General features: G+C 33.2%; 1 protein-coding gene across 7 annotated transcripts in view; it reads right to left on the bottom strand.

Moving 5' to 3' along the window:
* Positions 1 to 812: 812 nt before the first annotated feature.
* Positions 813 to 21,843, bottom strand: part of Tps1 (Trehalose-6-phosphate synthase 1) — a 74,312-nt gene continuing 53,281 nt past the window's right edge. For 5 of the 7 annotated variants that reach the window (XM_023165045.2, XM_074181522.1, XM_023165049.2 and 2 more), the window contains 4 exons: positions 21,109 to 21,298; positions 18,156 to 18,373; positions 17,841 to 18,054; positions 813 to 1,282 (listed from right to left, as the gene is read on the bottom strand). In XM_023165045.2, the coding sequence (XP_023020813.1) occupies positions 1,004 to 1,282; positions 17,841 to 18,054; positions 18,156 to 18,373; positions 21,109 to 21,298 (901 nt within the window). In that variant the 3' untranslated portion in view covers positions 813 to 1,003. Of the gene's footprint in view, positions 1,283 to 12,583; positions 14,805 to 17,840; positions 18,055 to 18,155; positions 18,374 to 21,108; positions 21,299 to 21,843 lie in introns of those variants that run through there. The other 2 variants (XM_074181523.1, XM_023165048.2) reach the window with 1 other exon arrangement.

Genomic DNA, 21,843 nt, shown 5'->3' with positions numbered 1-21,843 from the left:
ATTAATGGAAAAAATATGCGTACCTGTCAGGAACATTATTGTTGGTACTTTATTTTTGCAACTAGAAATGATTTTGGACCTCATTTTCACGATGAAAACCTGCACAATAATGACCATAGAAAAAAGGATAGATTATAACAATTTTATCGTTTTATCAATTTTGATACATGACGAACTTCTAGCCATTTTTTTGAATTTCTGAACGAATAAAGGCAAGTTTTTCAATAGATAACAAATGTCCAAAACGAGCTTCAAAATACATACATCGATAGAATAACTTATTATATTTCAAATTTTGCAAAAACGGTATGTAGGTAATAATATTTGGAATCGCACCCTTACCAACGACAACCCTCAGAAGACAAAACTTGTGCTAGCTATGGATTAACGAGGTCTTACCTTTTAACGTGCGATTACTAACCTAACCTAACTACTTCTGATGCAAATTATTCATATACTTAACAGAAAGCTTCAAAACTTGATTGGGAAAAATTATATTTTCTCATCTTCATGGTTTTGAAAACATTGAGTGATAGTGAATCTGCACCACATCAGTTTCTCAGTGAAGGTCTTACTTCAATAATTCACTTTACTTTTTACGTCTTGCTGTTTTTTGGGCATATAACCCTCCACAATCTAGTGAAGGATCGAATCTTCTGTTTAAATTTATACACTATCACTGAAAAACAGCAAGCATAAAGTAGGTCCCAGAACATATCCTTGGGATACACCAATCTCCTTTTCGATATTTGCTCATTGTTCGCGGCCTGAGATGTTTCATTCAATCCACAAATCCCAATCAAATATCAAAATCAATCTTCATGAACATATATTATATAGGCAATCAAAATGTTTGCCAAATACAAAGATTCATTGTTATTCAATCGATAGATCAAGCAGCTCACAGCTACTTCAACGCTAGAATAGCAATTATAGTTGCTGCAGTACCCAACTCAGGAGCAAATTCGCGAATCCCAAAAAACAAATCTTCTTTCGACGAGATCTATATGTCATCATCAACTGCATCATCATCGTCGTCATCATCATTGGTGAGATCCATCCTTGGAGCCACAACCATCTCAACCTTTATGATTTGACTGGCAAGTGTGGGTGTAGGAACCCTCAACGTAGAAGTGTCTGAAGGTTTTCTTCTGCTAGTATAACGTTCCACCCATTTGAGTAGAGTCAGCACTGCATCGGTAGATGGTAGACGTCTTTCTGCATAGGTCTTCGTGATATCCGACGATGTTACTCGAAATGTTGCTGCCATTCCCTTGAGAGTCTGAAACAAAATGGTGAATTAGTTCATCTGAATACTTCATGTTCTGCCCAGTTGGAAATGTGGAGGATCTCGGTTTCCATCAGTTCAGAAGTTGGAGAGTAGCCCTCTAGAAAAGCCAGTGACTTATTCAATAATTGTAAATATTATTGAAGATAGCTGTAATATTGATAATAATAATCATTTACTGCACAAAGGAAACCGTTACAACATAGAAGTATTATAAGCTAACCTAAATAATGTACAACAAAGTGGGGAAACCTCTAAGAAATCAAATTCTTGTATAGGTTGAGAAGATGTAGGGTAATAAGTTTAAATAGATATACGATACATAAACATTATTCCAAATCTTTAGAAATGATGCATGAAAATAAATTCAAAAAATACAGTGAAAAATACAAAAAAAACAAACACTTGAGGTAAAAATGAAAAATATAGCTAGTGTTTCAGAAAGTAATTTTCACATATTAACACATGCATGAACAAAGCAATATATCTCAGAAAATATAAATCATGGAATGGGTTTATAATCAGAAGGGACTTGACTGTTCACTGAAGTACTATATCATGAAGGAGTTTTCGATTTGTAGATGTATATCAACCCTCGAGGTCGATATAACCTTTCAACTTATTTTTGAATTGTTTGATATTATTAATTTCTCAGATATATTGCGGAAGGTACCCGTAGAGTTTCGGACCTGAAAATTCAAAATTCTTCTGCCCAAGAGACTTTAAAGCTGTGAGAGTATTATGTTTCTGTCTTGTGTTATATAATGTATCTAATCAACAAGTTCAAAAACATGAAAACTAGAGTTAAGGTCCTAAAATATGAGCGATAGCTCATTCGATTCGGAATCACCTCTGAAAGAATGTTTTTGAATGATTTTGGTGCAGGCAAAAAATTGCAATTGTTATTAACAAAAAAAAAATAAGAAAATGGTATTTAGTTTTTCGTTAATAACTAAAAAAATATCAATATTTAAGCAATTTTGAAAAAATCTCGTTGAAGAGGAGAAAATTTCCGATAAAAAAGTATCGTCTCCCGAAACTATATCTCCATTATTTATAATTTTGATTTGACGTTGAAAATAGGGTTCCGCGCGGCTGTTACGGCATGCGCGCTGCTGCTAAAAAGAGTTTATCAAAAGAAATCATTTTTTCATAACATAAAATGTCATTTTAAAAATCTGAGAAAAATCTATATTAAAACAGCTATTTATGAAAAAGTGCCATAAAAAATCATATAATTAATCAAATTATAAAATTATGATGAATAAAAAAACATTTTTAATGGCTGCCGCTAAAGAGAGTTAAGAAATAATTTTTTATAACATGAAATGTCATTTTAAATATTTGAAAAAAATCTATAAATGTTAAACTTCGTGGAGCCCTTTTGATTATATATACTTCATAAGATCCTGCGATGAAAGTTCATAAAAATTTATGAATTTGTTAATTATGATTTTTATAACTATTGCAAAATGAAATATTTAAAAATTGTTAATGGAACTTTTTTTCAATTGATATTCAGCTATGTCTGTTTTCACATTGAACAATGGCAGTTATTAACATAGGATATGCATTTTTACGTAATTTGTTTATTGAATTGTTTTAAACAAATAGAGAAATTCAATATTTTTGAAAAATTATTTTTTCCATTTTGTTGTCTAGAGATAATTATGATTTAAAAAAAAATTCTTCCTAATTTTGATTTTTAATTTTTTAAAATCGATTTTTTTATATTTCGATTGTTCAAATAATTTTGCTTTTTAAAATCATAATTAACACTTCTGAATAGTTTGGCAAAATGATTTTTATTATTCAATATTCAATTGTTAATCAGTTTACCAATTTTTTATGAACAAATATCGACCAACGTTATATTTTTTTTCTGAAGCAGAAAAATATTATAAAAACAGCTATGTATAACAAAGTGCCATTAAAAATGTTTTTTATTCATCATAATTTTATAATTTGATTAATTATATGATTTTTTATGGCACTTTTTCATAAATAGCTGTTTTAATATAGATTTTTCTCAGATTTTTAAAATGACATTTTATGTTATGAAAAAATGATTTCTTTTGATAAACTCTTTTTAGCAGCAGCCGCGCATGCCGTAACAGCCGCGCGGAACCCTATTTTCAACGTCAAATTAAAATTATAAATAATGGAGATAGAGTTTCGAAAGTCGGGACTTTTTTATCGGAAATTTTCTTCTCTTTTCTCAAAATTGCCTGAATATTAATATTTTTTGAGTTATTAACGAAAAACTAAATACCATTTCTTTCATCTTATTTTGTTAATAACAATTGCAATTTTTCACCTGCACCAAAATCCTTCTAAAAAATTTTTCTAGAGGTGATTCCGAATCGAATGAGCTATCGCTCATATTATTAGGACCTTTATCTCTATTTTTCATGTTTTTAAACTTTAATAGTGGTGCTCATCAGTTTAGCAGAGTGGATTTAGTTTTATGCTGTTCAACATTTAAATTGAAAAAAAAATAGCTGCCTCGGGTCTAAGATTTCAGTTTCAGAGTAACGGAGGTTTGAAGAGTATCGAATTGTTTTACAGAATGAAATTTTCATGATTTTTTTCGGTACTATCACTAAATTATCAATAATAGTTTTTTCGACTGCCTCCCGGTCTGCTATTCCATAGGCTATATGCGATTTCACTAATGCGTAATACACTGTTTTGAGTTGGCTTTTGTTCAAAATATATCTGAGGTTTTCCAGTTTGTAAATTAAAAAATGTAATGGAATTGGTTATAATTCAAATAGCTTCAGAGTGATTATTGAGATGAGTAAGGGTTTGTTATTACATAAAATCTTGTCCTCAGTGTTGTTTAAAAAAAAATTATTGACATCCTGATGTGAGAGTAATGTAAAGATTATTAACGTTGACAAGTTTTCGAAACAACATTCCCTATCAATCAAGCAATTATTTGTATTTCATCAAATAGAGAACCTGAGTTGACATGAAAATCTGAGTATACCAAGTAGAGATTTTTATCTACTAGACTGTTAGTCAGAAAATGCTGTTGGACATGCTGAAACAGCATGTCTTCGAGAGAATTCAATCCAAGCAGTAGTAAAATGGTTTCAGTAGAGGAACGACATTTACTAGTATTGTTATTCATTTTGTATCTGTTTTCGAAAAATGTTTTCACTTTGGAAAGGACACAATACATCCTAATATCAGGCTGATAGTGAGAAATGGATTCTTGTTCATCAGACTCATATGGATATTCCATTGGACATATACTGTAACAATCACCCGAAAAAGCTCCAAATTAAAAACCCTACAAAATAAGCCATTACTCAAGGTACATGTATACCACTATTTTTGACTGCGATATGAGTTGGGAAGGTAGCCATTATGACCTGAATGTAATTCGGGGAAGTACATGAGTTATTCCTGCCATCATGGTTCACCAAGAAGTGAGACGAATATATTCTTCGATAGACCTTCCTTTGGGGATGTCAATGTCCATTACGTTTTTTTCTGATTGATTCGGCTGTTACTTGATGAAGATCCATAGTAATTTAAAAAACTACACCTCACGATTTGATCTCCACAAACTTCATTTGAAAAATATATCACAACATGTTTTGCTAGCACAGTAGCTTTGTCAAGTTAATCACATGTGATATATTTTCCAACTGAAGTTTGTGGAGATCAAATCGTACGGTGTAGTTTTTTAATTTTTTTTGTATATTGCTTTTCACAATCGTGGACGTGAAACTTCACGTCCACGTGATTGAATTCCATCAGAACTCTTATGTTTTTACTGTAATATAATATCAATTTCAATTGTACTCGCTGTATATTCATGCTACAGGTGCTAGAGACTCAGATATTTCACATTTGATTTCAATTTTGTTTCAAAATTACCTAAAAGAACGTCATTGAGAGTGTCAGAATTATAAACACATAAATCCAATATTACTCGAGTTTTTTCCCAATACCAAACCGTTATTTTAACACCTCAACTCGTGATTCGATCACCAAATGATCATTTTCAAGAGGAAGATCTTGTTGATGATCACTTGGTGATCTTGTAGATGATCACTCGGTGATCATCTTCAAGATCTTCCTCTTGATCATCCTGGTAATCATCTTCAAGAGGAAAATCTTGAAGATCACTTGGTGATCGAAACACGTGTTGAAATAATGGTTTGGTGTTGTGAAAAAACGTCAGTAATTTACTACACCAAAGGTTCCAAACGGTACATCACAAGTACATACATCCAAAATTGAGCCTAGCAAACCAAGCTGATAGCTCAGTCATACAGCCTCACTGACCGTAGTCATTTGTGGCCAATTGGATATGAAAAACCAAAGCATATCTTGCTCTCTATTTCACAATATTCACAATATTGGAGCCATCAACAAGTTGATCAGATATACAGTGTGACACTGTATTCAAGTGATTTTTGAAAGCAGATTTTTGAGTTTCAGTACAGGCGTAGACCTCAATACGAGTGACACTAGTGACAGCTTTGAATCCAGCCTACTGTGATCACGCAAATTGGGACAATTCTCGATATTTCGCATTGGAGACACCGAAACAAGTTATTTGAAAAAGTTACTTAGACATCGAAAATTTGAAATTTGAATTTTTTTGCGATTTTCATGTTCAAATCCGATTTTCAATTATTGGTTCCGAATTAGAAGCTACAGAAATGATAAAGTAGTCAAAATTAATGAAATAACTGTTTGGAAATAACTAAAATTGACAATTATTATTTTATTAAATGTATGTTATTCGAATTTAGTTCTGTTCAATTTTGAGGAATTTTTCAAATTCCTGTCGAATATGATTGGCTGCGAATTTGCCTAATTCAGGATGGAAACCTTCATTCTCAGCGCCATCTGTGGGAGTCTCGTTTATCTTACATATTCAAGGATATAGTTTTCTACCGATCCCATAGATGGCATCTACTAAAAATTGAAATATCTATAAAATATCACCTGTTACATTATTATAAGTATTTTATGGAGTGTGTGCAGCATCAAAAACATACCAGATAAAAAATCATCCAAATAACTTGGTTGAGCAAAATATCAATTCATGAGGGACATTACTCTAGCATAACCTCTACTATCGTACCACCTTTCCCGCTCTTTGGTGATCACTCTTAGAATTCGAATACGGAAATTGAGTACTGGGTGCGAAACTTTTTCAGAAAAGTGGTTTTAGAGCCCTCTTACGGAAAAAACAATAAGTAAATCCAGAAATGTTTCCAAATGTCAGGTAATGTTTCGAGACATAGTTATATATTGCAGGTACCTAATGGAGAAGAGTTCAAGCATCATCAAACACGGTTTTCCATTTTTGATATGTACATAATAGGTTTCAAATGAAATACCATAATTTTAATTACATAACAGTTTTCCCACAGGAGGGCGCCAAAATAAAAAGTCACATAGTGCATGCATAGTCACATGTTTGATTTCCTCATAAAATTACCTTTTTAACCCTTAAATGCATGATTTTTTATTTACGATTAAAAAAAATATTTTTCGTTATGAAATGATCAAAGAAACAAGGGAAAAATAAGGAAAAAAATTCTATTTGCATATTTTTTTAATGTTTTCAACATTTGTCGTTGTTGCAGAAATGCAACATTGTACACAAATTCATAAAAGTTTCTCAATGGTGAAATTGTCTGAAACAATTATTTTTTTTATTGAAACAAAGAACAACACCACACTTTTCACAAATTACGTCAGTATACCCCTTGCAGCTTGGAAATTTACACCTGGTTCTTTTCTCTGCATGGATTGGCCAGTGTCCAACTTGATCAGTTCGTACATCTTTTGGAAGAATATGTTGTGCATTGCCTTTGTGCCGTTTAGCTTCAATATTTTCTTCCAGACTATGACTTGGTCTACCTCGTGTGGTGGTATTTTTAGATACAGCCACACACAAACAATTTGCCACTTAGCTTCTGAATTTCGACTGTGGTAATATTGCTTTCTGTTTTCCGTGTGAAGTCAAGACTCGCTTATATAGTAGCCATGCGTTCACCATACACAAATCAAGTAAATGATAGAATATTCGTAGGTACCATTTTCTACTTTTTAACTTGATCCTGTAGCGTCCTATGAAACTATCCATTAGATCCACTCCACCCATATGTCGATTGTATGACATAAAGGCATTCTACATTCACATTTCCCCCTTTCTTCTTATCATATCGTTGAACACTTTTTATAGGATATTTACCAGCATATGTTGAGAGGAGTGCCACACATTTGTTATCTCTCCATATCAGGGATGACACTTCAGTATCCTCTATAGTGGCTACGTACTCATCGGACGTGCCACGTTCTTTCTTTTTCAGATCATTTTCTGTTGGTAATTTACAATCTGGAATTCGATTACGTCTGATTGTTCCAAGAGATAATATACCTCTTTTTGCAAGATAAAGCATTAGTTCTAATGACGTGTAATAATTGTCACAATACAATCTATAGTTTTTCATATTAGGTATGACCCGGGACAACCGAACAACAATATTAACAGATGCCCCAATATCTGGTTCATTAGCAGGTCTATTTCCCAAATTTTCTTGACCTGAATATACTTCAAAACGATATGCAAATCCAGAAATACCAGCAAGTACGAATAATTTGAAACCCCATTTGTGGGGTTTCATGGGCATATATTGCTTCATGTAATGCCTTACTTTTGTGGCACACATTTGTTCATCTACTGAAAGAGTAGGTTCTAGTGGAATGCTGATAAACTTCTCATTCAGATGATCAACTACTGGGCGAAGCTTATGTAATCTGTCATGTCCTGAGTATTACGTGGGATATGTTTAGAGTTATCGTTGAAATGTATAAAACATCTGATCTTTTCGAATTTGTTCAGAGGCATTACATTTCTCACAAGATCATAGCCTATCTCACTGCTCCAATAAGATCTCACTCTAGGCAAATGAACTATTGAAGTATAGAAGCAAATACCCATGAACTGCTTTATGTCTGTTACAGTAAACAGTTGTGAATTATTCGGATTTGTTTGAATAGCGAATAGATTGGTCTGTTCCACAATATTTTCTACAAAATCGTCACTGAAAAAATAAGAGAAGAAACTATAAGGGGTTTCCAAAGCCATAACTGCAGGTGGGAGTTCAGTTTCCCCATGAAATGCCAATTGCAGATCGTTCAAATGAATATTTCGATGTCTCCAAACCACTTTTCGCTTTTGCAACCTTTTTTTTACCGACTCATCCACCGAATGCTGCAGGACAGATTGATTTTGATCTTCTGGTACAAATTCTTCCTTCATCTCATTGGAAGGCTCCTGGGATAATGCTTCTTCAATATCTTCGTTTTGATCTACAAGTGCATTTATTATGTCTGTCTCACTTGGTGCATAATCTGGGTCAGCAACACTATCTGTATCCGAAAAGTCCAAGCCATCCTCGCTGTCTGAGCAATTCTCCCAAATATCAGCCAATTCTTCGTCAGTAAGCGGTTTTCTCCAATCCATGCTTATTATGAAAGTTTTACCTCTCAATGTACAGTGTTGCAATTCTGCAACAACAATTCATAATCAATTATCACTATCAATATATTATATTTGACATTCCTCATGAAATTATATCAAAAGTACATACCTTATTGCACAAGAACACAATTTTCTTATGAAGTTTTCTTCAAAAGCACTATTATTATTCTTCCCTTTACTGCACCTATACTGTAACCGTCAAATGTCAACTGGTAACTGAAGTATAAATTCTAAAATCCTAAATACATTCCCTTTTATAATCGAAATATCCGACGGTATACTTCGAATTGGATCGTTGTAGATATGCAACGCTGTGCTAAGGCATCGTATAATAGCCAGTAACAATTTAAAAGCCTATGAAATCGGTTGTTGCAATATTGCAACAATATGCATTTAACCTGTTTTACTTAGAACTTTCTCTATTCAAATTCTATGAGTGATCCAGAAGGGGGCAAAGAGGAAGTTGGAAAATGTCCCTTTTGAGTTGAAAATCGACCTGGTCTTGAATATAGTTGATTTGTTTCGTTTTCTGTTCACACATTATTTACGTTCAAATAATATAACGACCAACCATAAGGGTCCTACTGAAATTATTTATTCAAGTTGCATTATTCTTGAATGAATCTAGTGAGTTTTGAGAAAATTGAAACTCGACGAGAAATATCTGATTTTGTATTCCAGATCAATATGTTTTCACCTCAGAAACTTTGCAGGTAAATCAACGGATGACAAAAAAAGCCATATGTGACAATAAAATATTTATTATTATTCAATAACATTAACATAAAATTTCACTATCTGAACGAAACGACTGGTAATACCAAAAAATGCCTTATTTCAGATCGACAAAAATAAAAATTCTGTATAATTTTTTCAGCTTTCTGATTATGAAGATCTCTTTGAAATATAAAAATTGAATTACGATATTATTGAGATGATATTTGAATGTGCGATACGTATTCTCAGTCTGAAAAAATCACACTTAAAATTCTAATAACGTACAGGGTGTTAATTCAGGTATTCTAGAGGCTTTCATGCATCAACTCAAATGATGATCATATAACAATAAATGGTTTGATTTGAAAGTTGAATGTTTCTTTATATATAAATGGGCGCTTGCATCTCCTTCTAGTTGATTGAAATTGATATGTGTTTTGAGTATTCGAATATTCAATATTGGCACATATTTAGTCTTTATATTATTCTTGAAATGGAGCGATTCGAAAATTGCTGATTTTTTTCCAGTGCTTGCATCTTCTGTCAAAAAATCTTAGAAATTTCCAAAGATATGTGATATGATTTATTATGAAATTATCGTACAGAAATATATTGGTACTTCTTTCGAAAATTATAAAAATGGAAACAAAAATGTATCTATGAAAATGTCGAAGTTGATACAATATTGTGTTGACCAGAAGACATGAAAATAGAAAAATGAAGAAGACTCGGAATTCAAACAAATTTTTGGATAACATATCCATAAATTTGACTTGTTTTCTTCTACTCTCAAGAACTATTGTCGAAATGAATACTGAAGTTAAATAAATACGAATATTCATCAGAAATTTCAGGTGACTTCATAAAAATTTACTTACATTACATTTGACTGAAACATTACAAAAAAAAATGTATTGCCAATTTGGTATGAAAGCATATTATTCTATTACTTATGTCGTAAAAGTGAGAAGAGAATTTAATTGTTTTATAAATACAGTTACATAGAATTCTGCAAATCACAATGATGTGAAAATTCATAATAAGGTCTCAATCAAGTTTGAAAACATAAAATTTGTCCTAAAATTTAAAGTATATGTGGGAAAATATATATTAGATTAATAGTATTTTCACATTCAACAATTTATATTTGTACAGGTTGATATATTGTTGAATACATTTTGTGTTTGAATTTCCTAACTATAAACAACATATGGTTATTGGCAAAGTCAAAATGAAGTTAATATTTGAACTTGAAAATATTACATGATTTTGAATAAACACAAAATTTTCAACAGCTTCACGAAATAAAATTCCTCGTTAATTTATAACCTTCGAAACATCTTTCTGAATTACTGGAAAAACAGATTTGAAACAGATTTTTTCCAACAGATTAAGGAGAATACCTATTTCTGTATATGACCATATAATATACATCTGAGTATTTAAGAAATGTCCGTTATTGCTGTTCGTGTTGAATAATAACTTAATTTCTAACATTTACGAAGAACATTCTATATATGTTATCACGTTATGGAAAATGATAAATTCCAAAGTAGTTTCTTGGTTTGAAAATGCTGTAGACTGATGACACTCTTTGACATTGCATGTGAGGGCAAGTCTACTGATATTTTTTTGACAGTGGGATGTGTTTCATCGGTATTCAATTTGAGTGTGTTATTTTCATTCAATAAATGTGGATGTGCCCTCGATTTATGACCAATATCTTGAGATTTACAACTCACACATGTACTTTTTCATGATGTGAATAATATTTCTTGGTTTTTTAATACCATTGATGTAGGTCTCCATTCCAGAGTATGATATCTCCGTTGGATCTTCTACTAAAATTAAGTCAATTATCCAACTCTCACTGTATCATGTCTATTGAGTTTCATTAATAAAAATAATTCCAAAATAACGTTTCTCAGATCAATTGTATCCTAGAATTTCTATTATGTAGAAACAAGGTGTTGTCTCATTCATGAGGACCTATTAGGTTTCTGTTTAAAATCTGTTTAAAATCTGTTTTTCCGTTAATCAGCTGCCGCCCCCATACGAACGACAACTCTCAGAAGTTAAGAAACTTGTGCGAGCTAAGGACTAACGAGGTCTTACCTTTTAACGTGTGATTCCTAACACGGTATAGTGTATAAATATTCATCAAGCAATAATAAGAACTACTTTTTTCATATTTCAACCGTCAAAACAACCAGTTGGGATATTTTTTCTGATTGGTATTCCAATTCCCAGTTTATAACATTGTATGTTAGTTCGAATATTGGATGAAATTTTCATGTTTAGTTTGACTCAACAATTCTTCATTGAATAAAAACTAAGAAATCCATGTATTAGAGTGCTGAGTACTGAATTGAAAGATCTTTCTAAAGAAGTGTTATTCAACTATCCTTTATATTATTTTGATATATGAGTCGTTATGAAGGAGGGGCGGCAAGAGTTTGAGGGGTCCGAGGGTGGTTCTCAGTGAAAAGTGTACTGGTCACCGAGAGGAAATTGTGACACTCAATTGAAAAGGCAGACAAGCAAATGAGTACTAATTCGTCAGAGGAAGTGGAACTAGCCAACTATCTACTTTTTCTTCTACGATAACTTACTTTAACAAAAATAAATTTGTAGAAAAATATCACATTATATTCATTAGGTGATTTCTAGTAATATTTCAGTTTTTCCAAGTCGCAAAATACAAGTATGTCCAATACATACTTGTATTAATTTATATAGAACAGTTACTTTAGTTACTGTTCATCATCATCATCATCAATCCCTATTTGGTGTAAGATACATATAGATACATATATATATATATATATATATATATATATATATATATATATATATATATATATATATATACGAGCATGACTCGTAACATGTATATAAATATTGGAGTTTTTATAGTTGATATCATTCGTCACTATTGCATTTGATATTTTTATATGACTTCGCGTCGGTTAATGAGAAATAATTTCTAAGAAACATTCAATATTACAATCAATCAATCTCACTTGGATAATTTTGAAAACATTCTGATACTCAGCAGCAAATTTTGTAGTCATTCATACTTTGTTGAATATCTGTGATAATTTCCAAAACAGTATGATATAAAATAATTTGAAATCCCTGAAAAAATCAATGAAATTAAAATGAATAGCTGAAAGTGAAATTATATTAAGCAAAAAAGTTCTGGAATGATATTACAATAAAATACAAGCAACAATCGAAAATTGAACAATAAAACATGGAAATCAAGCCAAGTTATCTCACAACGTTCCGATTGTTAGAATCCACAATCGTCTTCGGATTAATCATTTTATATTATATTAGACAATAGAATTCCGAACTGATCAAAATTCACCATGAAACATTGTTAACCACCTTCAAACAAACATTAATTTGTCTAGACATTTAATGTCATGTGGATAGAAATCAAAACTAAAAAGAAGCATCTGTTTTGAGGTATTTGGAAAAGTGATTCAATTTCATAATATGAAAAGAAATAAACTGGAGAGTCCTAAGTAGTGGTTCAATTCCCTGATATAAATTCATTCTCGGATGCAAATTGCATCCGTGTGTATCAATTCCATCATGCACTCAATTGTAATTCAGAGTTAACCGGTAAAAATTTTTTTGTGCCATCGTGAAACTGTTTTTAGTTTCGAAAAAGAAGGACAGCATCAGAATGACGTCTTCGTAACAGGATATTTTGGGCGATAGTCCCTCATTTTATAACATAACCTCACTCATAGGTACATCTCGGAATTACATACAAAATGTGTCGGAAATTTTGAGTATGGTGAAAAGCATCATATTGACATCATTAACAATATGAATTAAGATAAAGGGATGCTATTCACTCACATCACCACCTCTTACTATTTTTATATTATACATAACCATGCAATGTCAACATTTGAAAAATGAACTTCACTGCGACTTGAACCTCTTACCTATCTATTGAAAGGCCAACGTTGAACGACCTGAACCACAGACTTTTACCATGAGTAATCGCAACAAATTCTGGCCTTTTGGAGAGGGGAAAAAGAAATATTGAACAGCAAGGCTATCAAAAACAATAAATGATTTTCAGCTAATCGCATATTCTCATATGAAATGTTCTTAGGGATAACTGAATATTCAATGAAAAATTATGTATATTCAACTAACAAACGTTTTTCGAATGACGGTTATGAAAGCATCATTTTGAAGCCAATTTTAGGAAACCGAAATAACTCGTCTTTTTTGCATTTTTGAAACGACATCCTTCGAAATAACGTTTTGATCACTTATTATCTTTACTGTCAAATATTTATTTATTTTCTGTTTGGGTGAAATGGAGGAAAACCTCTTTTTTATCGCTTTAGGTAAGTACATTAGTGAAAATAAAGGCTTTCCAATTCCAATCTTCCAGTTTGTGGAAAATTTATAATATTCACAAAGAATCGAAACAATTGGCCAGTTTTGCATTCTTGAAATGATATTTTCAATAGGTATGTACTTTGAACAACATCATTTTGGATTACTAATAGTTTCTTTTTCAGATATTTGCTTATTTTTTGTTATAATGTTACAAAAATGAAACATTCTTATTTTCATCAGGAAAAATAAAGATTTTCATTATTCAAAAAAGTACGTATTTCCCATCAGATCCAATGTAATACATATTCATGATTTTCAATATTCCACCAAATATTTCAATAATGGAAAAAATGTATATTCGATGCCCCTCAAGAAAGATGACGATCATAATCACATTGTTCAAAAATCATTTCTGTGATCATACTATTACGGACGTAATTGTTGAGAACTATTTTGAACTATCTGCAGAGATCTCATGAAAACCATGATATGACCGATAATTCGCAAATACACTGCTTATCGAGTACTCGAGTCATTGATTAAAACAACCTCTGGAACGTCTACTGAAAAAGTAACACCCAGCACAACGAGTACAAGCCTACTCTAATATTTACAAAAACCACTAAATCTACGAACTGTCTAAATGGTATCGGGAATGACGTCGGGAGAGAGCGAAGTTTTCTGAGTCATCGACATCTCCATTTGCATGGCATGCTTCGCTAACTGGGTGGAGTTTCTTCGGTAACTAGCAGCATCCAGACTCGGTTTTCTTCGGCTGAGATGCCGTTCCACCCATTTCAACATGGTCAGGACGGAGTCCGTCGAAGGAAGTCGACGTTCCGCAGATGTTTTAGTGATTTGCGAGGTGGTGACTCTGAAGGTGGCCGCCATTCCTTTGAGGGCCTGAAACGTTGCAAATCTCACATAGAAAAATAGAGGTATTGAAAGAAATTTAATTTTTGTAGTGTAGTTTTTCACCTTCTACCATCAATTGATACTGCGGTCGTAAAAAGTCCCCGTTCTAATTTTGAACGAGACAGGATATCAACGTTGGACAAAACTTACTTCAAAGTAGAATCGTAGCATCATTAGTTGCCGAAAGAGCACTTTAATTTTTTTCTTCGAGAAGAAACAAGGATTTTGTGATATGGCATTATATGGGCTTTGATTATCTTTATCCCACACCAATTTACTTCTTGAAATATCGAAATTTCAATGAAAATTGTAGTATTGCAAATTATCTCTAGTTATTTCCCTCGAGGCAGCGTTATCTAACCTTTTTTCAGTCCACGGATTCAAAAAATCGAGAACAATTTCAAGAACTCGCTTGATAAAAAATCACAGGAATAAATTTCGAAAAATTTTTGTAATACTGCAATTGGGAATTGAAATAACTGTATCAATGTGAAGGTTGGTACTGCTTTTTTGCAACTAAGTTAGTAATATTTGTAGTTTTTGAAATCATGACATTTGCACTTTGTTTACAGAATCATGGAAATACTGTGGAAGTGTATTTATGTATGTTGTTTTTTTTTGGTAACGAATGACGTCACACGTTTCTCCCTCGAAAACTCTTTTCCCACATTTTGTCTGACACTGATATCTAGTTCCGTTCAAAAGTCATGAAGGGGCGATTTTTTACGTCCGCACTGTATAGTATTAGATCCTTATCGACCCCCACAGAAACATCGTTGATGAAGCAAACATTCATAGCAAAAATAATGAATTCATCATCTTCGAAATTCACCCCATACTCAAAATTAAAAGTTACGAATGAATAAAATACGAAAGTTTCGTTAACTCATTTGAAAAACAGTGAAACACATATATTTGTGAAACAGTTGAAATACATTTGTGTGTAGTATCAATGAAAAGTGATCTTCAAAATTGAATTGGGTTATTCAATGTTACCACAATAACAGCATGTGAAACCCAGAGATTATGTTTGTGTTATTGGCTAAAAAAGGGTCTGCTCATTATCTTAGATTGTCTAACAAGTGATGATTTCAAAATATGTATATCTTGAATGAGATCAAGAAAACGGGTTCTAGAGGTGATTTAGCTGTTTTGAAAAACAATTATACTTACACAATTCATTGTTTCCAGTTGAAACACCCACATAAGTTTGATTTTCATTTCGTGACAGTTTCATAGAAGATATAAGTTAGCTAGATCTATCCTATCTACGAATACATTGAGATTGGTTGAGTGGAAGAGTAGCGTTAGCTAAACTCCGCCAGTATAAATGAAGAGAATTTATTATTATTATTATTATTATTATTCTGCATCCAACTATTCGATAAAAAAAATTAATAGGTTTATCAAAGCATTTCACTCCCAACAATAATAATCCCAGTAAATATTTTTTTCTGAATATATCCCAAAAAAGTTTCTACTGCTTGCCCAAAAATATTTTCATTACTTATAAAATTTGATTTCATCTCAATCTCAAGTGGCAATTTCCTTTTTTATTCATATATGTATTCTTCGAAACAATATGAAGCTATCACTCTACAACTCGAGTGTTTTTTTTATAAAAAAAGGAGTTCCATCAATTGTTCTACTACACCTAGATATACTGATTAATATACTTATCCAAGCAAATAGAGTATTTCTCATTATGAAAAATGTGTTGTTTTTATCATGCTAGACGATTTTATCTCGCAATTTCACACCGTAAACTCAGAAAATATAAAAAGTTGCTCAATATTCCATGAAATGATCATCTTTTTACTTTCCCTATTGTTTTTCAAACTTCATATAGATATGTGTATACTTCATTTGGTAACCGGGAAATGAAGCAGCTGATAACGCAGCCCGTCAAGCAGCAGGTACAACCGAGATTGATGAAATACCTATTCGATCCAATGACCTCCGATGAATGGTAGACATCGAGATTGAACATACCTGGCAATCAGAATGGGAAAGTAATTCAGGAAAACTCAAAGCTGTCAAATTTGAAGTGAACAAATCGAACTTTTTGTGCTAGTTGATACGACGTGAACAAGTGATCCTAACTCTATTGAAAATAGAACATACCAGAAGTATGCAACATCTGCAATAAAATTGAAATGGTCCATCACATCTCAATCGAATTACAAGTTTACTCACAACTCAGATAGACACTGAATAAGCTTAGTACAACAAAAGAATGCTTATTGAATGATGTGGCCTAAATAAAAAAAAACGTTGAATTTTATAAGCTTTACCAAAAGATATAACTGAAAGTTGAAGTTACCAGTTGAACTTCTACTGAACTGAAATATATACAACGTATACGCTGTATTCTAACTTGTAGATATTTCAGTTCTTTGTTGGAATATTCAAGTATGATTTGATAAGTAACTGGTTGACGGAAAAATAGATTTGAACAGATTTTTAACAGATTACTTCGGCGGTAAAACTTGCCAAGTACCTGGGGTATTATGTATGCCTAAGGGCACATATATGGATTCTTAGTACAGATGACAGGTGCAAATGAATATAACCTACCAATTAGGGAGTCTATCAAGAGATGATTTATATCTGAAGTAGTTTTTTTATACTGTAACAGATCCATCAAAGGTCCTAAAGAAATAATAATAATAATAATAATAATAAATGTTTTTATTGCTACACAAAAAGCAGTTACAAAGAACAAGGTTGATTGATGACTGTAGAAGTCATAAGAAGGAGGGACAAGATTATTGTGTGATGGAAATAAATTCAAGGAAAGGTAGATAGATAGCTTATTTGTAGAAAAAATGAAAAGTAATTCTTCCACCTTAGTCTTGCTGCTTTGATAAAGTTGAATTACTAACCCAAAGAAGTATCTGCTATTCATTATTCTCACAAGTATCAATATTTTCTTTTGAGCTTTTGAATAGCATTGAAATGGATGTATTTCTTCAAGTTGACCATTCCGAAATATATCTCGGCACATATTGGTATTGACATTACCTGCATTGCATCTTCGTCTGTAGCGTCATCGCCAACATATATGATTCTTATCCTCTCACACCAGTCCACACCGAAGGCTGTTCTGAGGATGTAGATCGATGCTCTACCCTTATTCCACTGCACTGGAGGTTTGGCTTCTATTGCGCAATGGGCCTTGGCAGCATTGAATCCGGCTGCTTCGATCATAGATGTTGCTTCTCTCTCTAAAGCTGGTCTGTGAAAAATGTATTTCATCACAATATCGAAGGATTTCTAACGTCAACCCCAATGAGTTTTTTCGATAATGTAAAAAAGAGTAATGTTGACAATCCTCACCTGAGATTGACTGGTGTTTCCCTGAAGTGAAATGTGAGCAATGCACCTTTATTCTCGACCCATGCTCCGTCTCTGCAAACTTTTTCTTGTAGCTGCCTCATTAGTTCACCAACCTTGTTATGGAATTCTGTTGGCATTGGGTGGACGAACTTCGTTCCATCTGGGTGAAGAATTTCCAGACCATGATTACCGGCATACGTAATGCCTTCTATTCCTACCTGCACATACACCAACAAAACCATTACATGGCTGAAATGATTCTTATATATTTCTATATTTGACTTTTCGAATATTTAAGTGGAAAGAAATAAAAAAAAAATTCTCTCAGCTCATTTATATATTCATCATTGGTATGGTTACACACCGAGTACCACATTCAATGCATCTACTTTCACACATCAGCTATTAGAGATGAGATTCTGGCTCATATTGAAGAGAGAGTTCATGTGTCAAAATACTTCAAATTGGTCGAAAAAAAATTAATTCCACAATGGAGCACACTGGTATTCATACTATCTAAAAATTATATCTGAGGACAATATAAATCAAAGTGGAATTCATACCTATCTTCACCATTAGTAAAAATACCTTTGGACAGTTTGAGTTTGTGTTCTAATCTTTTCTTGATATCCATTACAAAAAAATGTTCTCTCTAATGTTTTCTATTGATTACTTTCTAGAATCCACTGACACATATTCGTTCAAAACATTATGAGCTCTCTCTATGTTCCTATACTGCATTGCCTGTAGTTGAGATATCTGTTATACACCCCTATCTTTTAGATGTCCTGTTCTGTTGAACTAATTGTTCAGTTACATTCAGTACATTCAGAATGTAACAGTACATTCAGTACAGTTACATTCTCAGACCGTCTCATATGAAAAACTTTTATGGAAAAGTTATTTCAGGTCTATTTTCATAGGACTCTTAACGATTTTTATTGATTAATTTCCTGTATTGGTACTGTATCAGAAATTTTAGTATCCTCGCAAAATGATTCATATACAGTGGAGCACATACAAAAAAATCTCGATATTTGATCCCTTTTTTTCTTTTTACGGACAATATTTGGGTCAGCAAGAGCTCAAAATTCCTCGACGAATATAGTCTTCCTCTAATGTTCAAGAAAAACTAACTCAAACTCATCAGTTCGTATGAGCCTGAGGGTGGGGAATGAATCAGTTCCAATGAATTCCGCACTTCTCATTACCAACAACGGATTCCATATCCCCCAGAGCGTAAAAATGCCGTAGATGGTAATGAAGCACTTCTAGAGCCAGGTTATAACGATGGATATAGGTTGAGATCGTATATGCTGAACATGCCGACAAAAAGGACACTAGGATCTATGGCGCTTCGCAGCTTCCATACTTACCACGTGACTGCGGTAGACTGATGTGTTAGAGAAGCCATCGTGGCAGGCCACAATGAATCCCTCAGTTTCCGACTTCAGCCCACTGAATAAAGCGAAAGTCAGGCGCTTCGATAAGCCAGATTCTTCAATGTTATTGAAGAAGACCCCACGCATTGGTTTATCCTTATTTTGCCGCAGAAGTGAGGTGATCTCCATAGCTTTCATATGAGCTTTCAAGGTATCCAACTCGGTGACAGAATTGTGATCACCCCATTCAGGGTCGAAAACTGAACCAAGTTCATCAGCTGTACGGGCATTTGCCCTACAGAGAAATGCTCCAAATCCTGTCATGCAGATAATGTAGATACTCCAAATTCGAAGGTCTACGGTCTCCCTGTTGTCGGAAGAAGTACTACCTTGAAACTGACGATTTGGGATGCAAACTCTTATGGAGATCATTTTTCGGATCTTTACGTTGAGTTGATACAGCTTCTCCAGAGACCACTCCACTACTCCGAACTAGTAGAGTAAGATTGAAACGGCAAGCACATTTGTTGCAGCAACTTCGTTCTTCCTAGACAGTTCCGAAGTTTGTGATGATACTTGCCGCGGAGAGAGTTTTTCACTGCTGTTACCCCTTGTCAGTGGCGTTGTTCCTCCCCGAGGTAAGTATACGTCTCTTCGGCATCGAAATGGTGTAGGATGCTTCAATCTACGAGCTGCACATCCTCTCCGTAGTTCCTGCTTCGTCCTCTTCTGAAATGGACCATTACACATCCTCCAGAGGCATAAAGTTTAAGATCATACATATAAAACAAATGGGTGACCTTGGGCTCCGGTTTTCCGGGGGTGCCACAGTTATACCCTCGAGTATTTCTGAGCGTAACTGATAATGGCAATAGTGAGATGCAGAAGAGAAGGGGACTGAGGGAATCACCCTGAAATACACCCCTTCTGAAAGTGACCCACCCTGTTTGGACTCTTGCTTGATCAGATGTTATGGTGAAGCGAGTTCGCTGAAGTTGTATCAGTTGTACAATGCATCTCACTATTTTGTCGGGTACCGCAATGCATCTAAGCAAATGCAAGATGAGCTCATGCGATATTGTATTATGTGTGATATTGTATTATCATTATTATTATCATAATCAATGCCATTATCATTATTTCTGATCTAGGAGTTCATCCGCAATATCACAATGATGACTATTTAACGGTTACTCGTATATTTTTTATGATAAGGGCGAAACAAAATAGCGAACAACATATTTACTTGAGTTAGATAATAGTGTTTGTAAATCGAATTACAGTGGATCAGTTGAATGATCAAATATTGACCAATATTATATAATGAGATTAAATTAGATTTTCGAAACGATGGAAATATTTCCTGAGTGAGAACCAATAACTAAGAATATTATATTTTTATGAACAAAATGGAAAATAAACAGTGAAATGAAGAACTCTTGACAAACGGATTAACTTTCATGAAGTAGGTTTATCATCAATCAATCAAGATTGAGGCCAACACATAACATGCCGTCATAGGCGTACTTGATAGAGGGCACAACAAACATGTAAATGGAAAATAAGCTTACCATTTCTTTAACGTTATTCACGTTTCTTCCGCTGACAATGGCAATGTACACATCGGAAACATTTGACAACCTTTGTAAAACATTTTTCGTTTCTGCTGGTATAGTAGCGAGATCTGGGTGAGGTGCAATAGGTGCCAGAGTACCATCGTAATCTAGTAAGAGGGCTAGTTTGTGGGTGTTTCCAATATACCTGGAAAATATTTGTAGGGATCATGACAAGTTATGAAACGAATCATATGTGACGTCATCAAAAAATTGAAAATCGTGACAAAATGCTGTCTATCAAAGCTACATTTTTTTTATAAGAGATTTAACCTCTACAGATGTGGACTTCTGTCATTAGACCTCTGTAAAACTTTTGATACCTACTGGTGATCATGAAATTCTGTCGAACGAATTATTTAATATTGGTAATAGAAGTTAAACAATTTTATGGTTACAAAATTTCAATGAACGATAGGAAGCAATGTGTGTCTTTGGAAAATGGAAATGATTGTGGTGTGATTGAAAAAATTTTTGTGGAGTACCACAGGTATCTATATTAGGACCGTCACTCCTTCTTATCTATATAACTTCAATTTCAGAATTACAGCTTTCTGGAAAATCAGTGCTATTGTTGATCTATTGCATTGGAGATTCACAATTAATACACCAACAGATGAAAGATGATTCAAGACGATTACACACAAACTAACTCACAACTTTGAAGAATCGTCATGTAGGTTTATCGATGAG

The sequence above is a fragment of the Leptinotarsa decemlineata genome, unplaced genomic scaffold (genome assembly GCF_025532065.1).
Source record: "Leptinotarsa decemlineata unplaced genomic scaffold, Ldec_3_MD MMD2_tig00026314_RagTag_RagTag, whole genome shotgun sequence".
Classification (NCBI taxonomy): Eukaryota; Metazoa; Arthropoda; class Insecta; order Coleoptera; family Chrysomelidae; genus Leptinotarsa; species Leptinotarsa decemlineata.
Note: the sequence above shows the minus strand (reverse complement) of the source record. Positions and strands in the feature narration are given on the sequence as shown.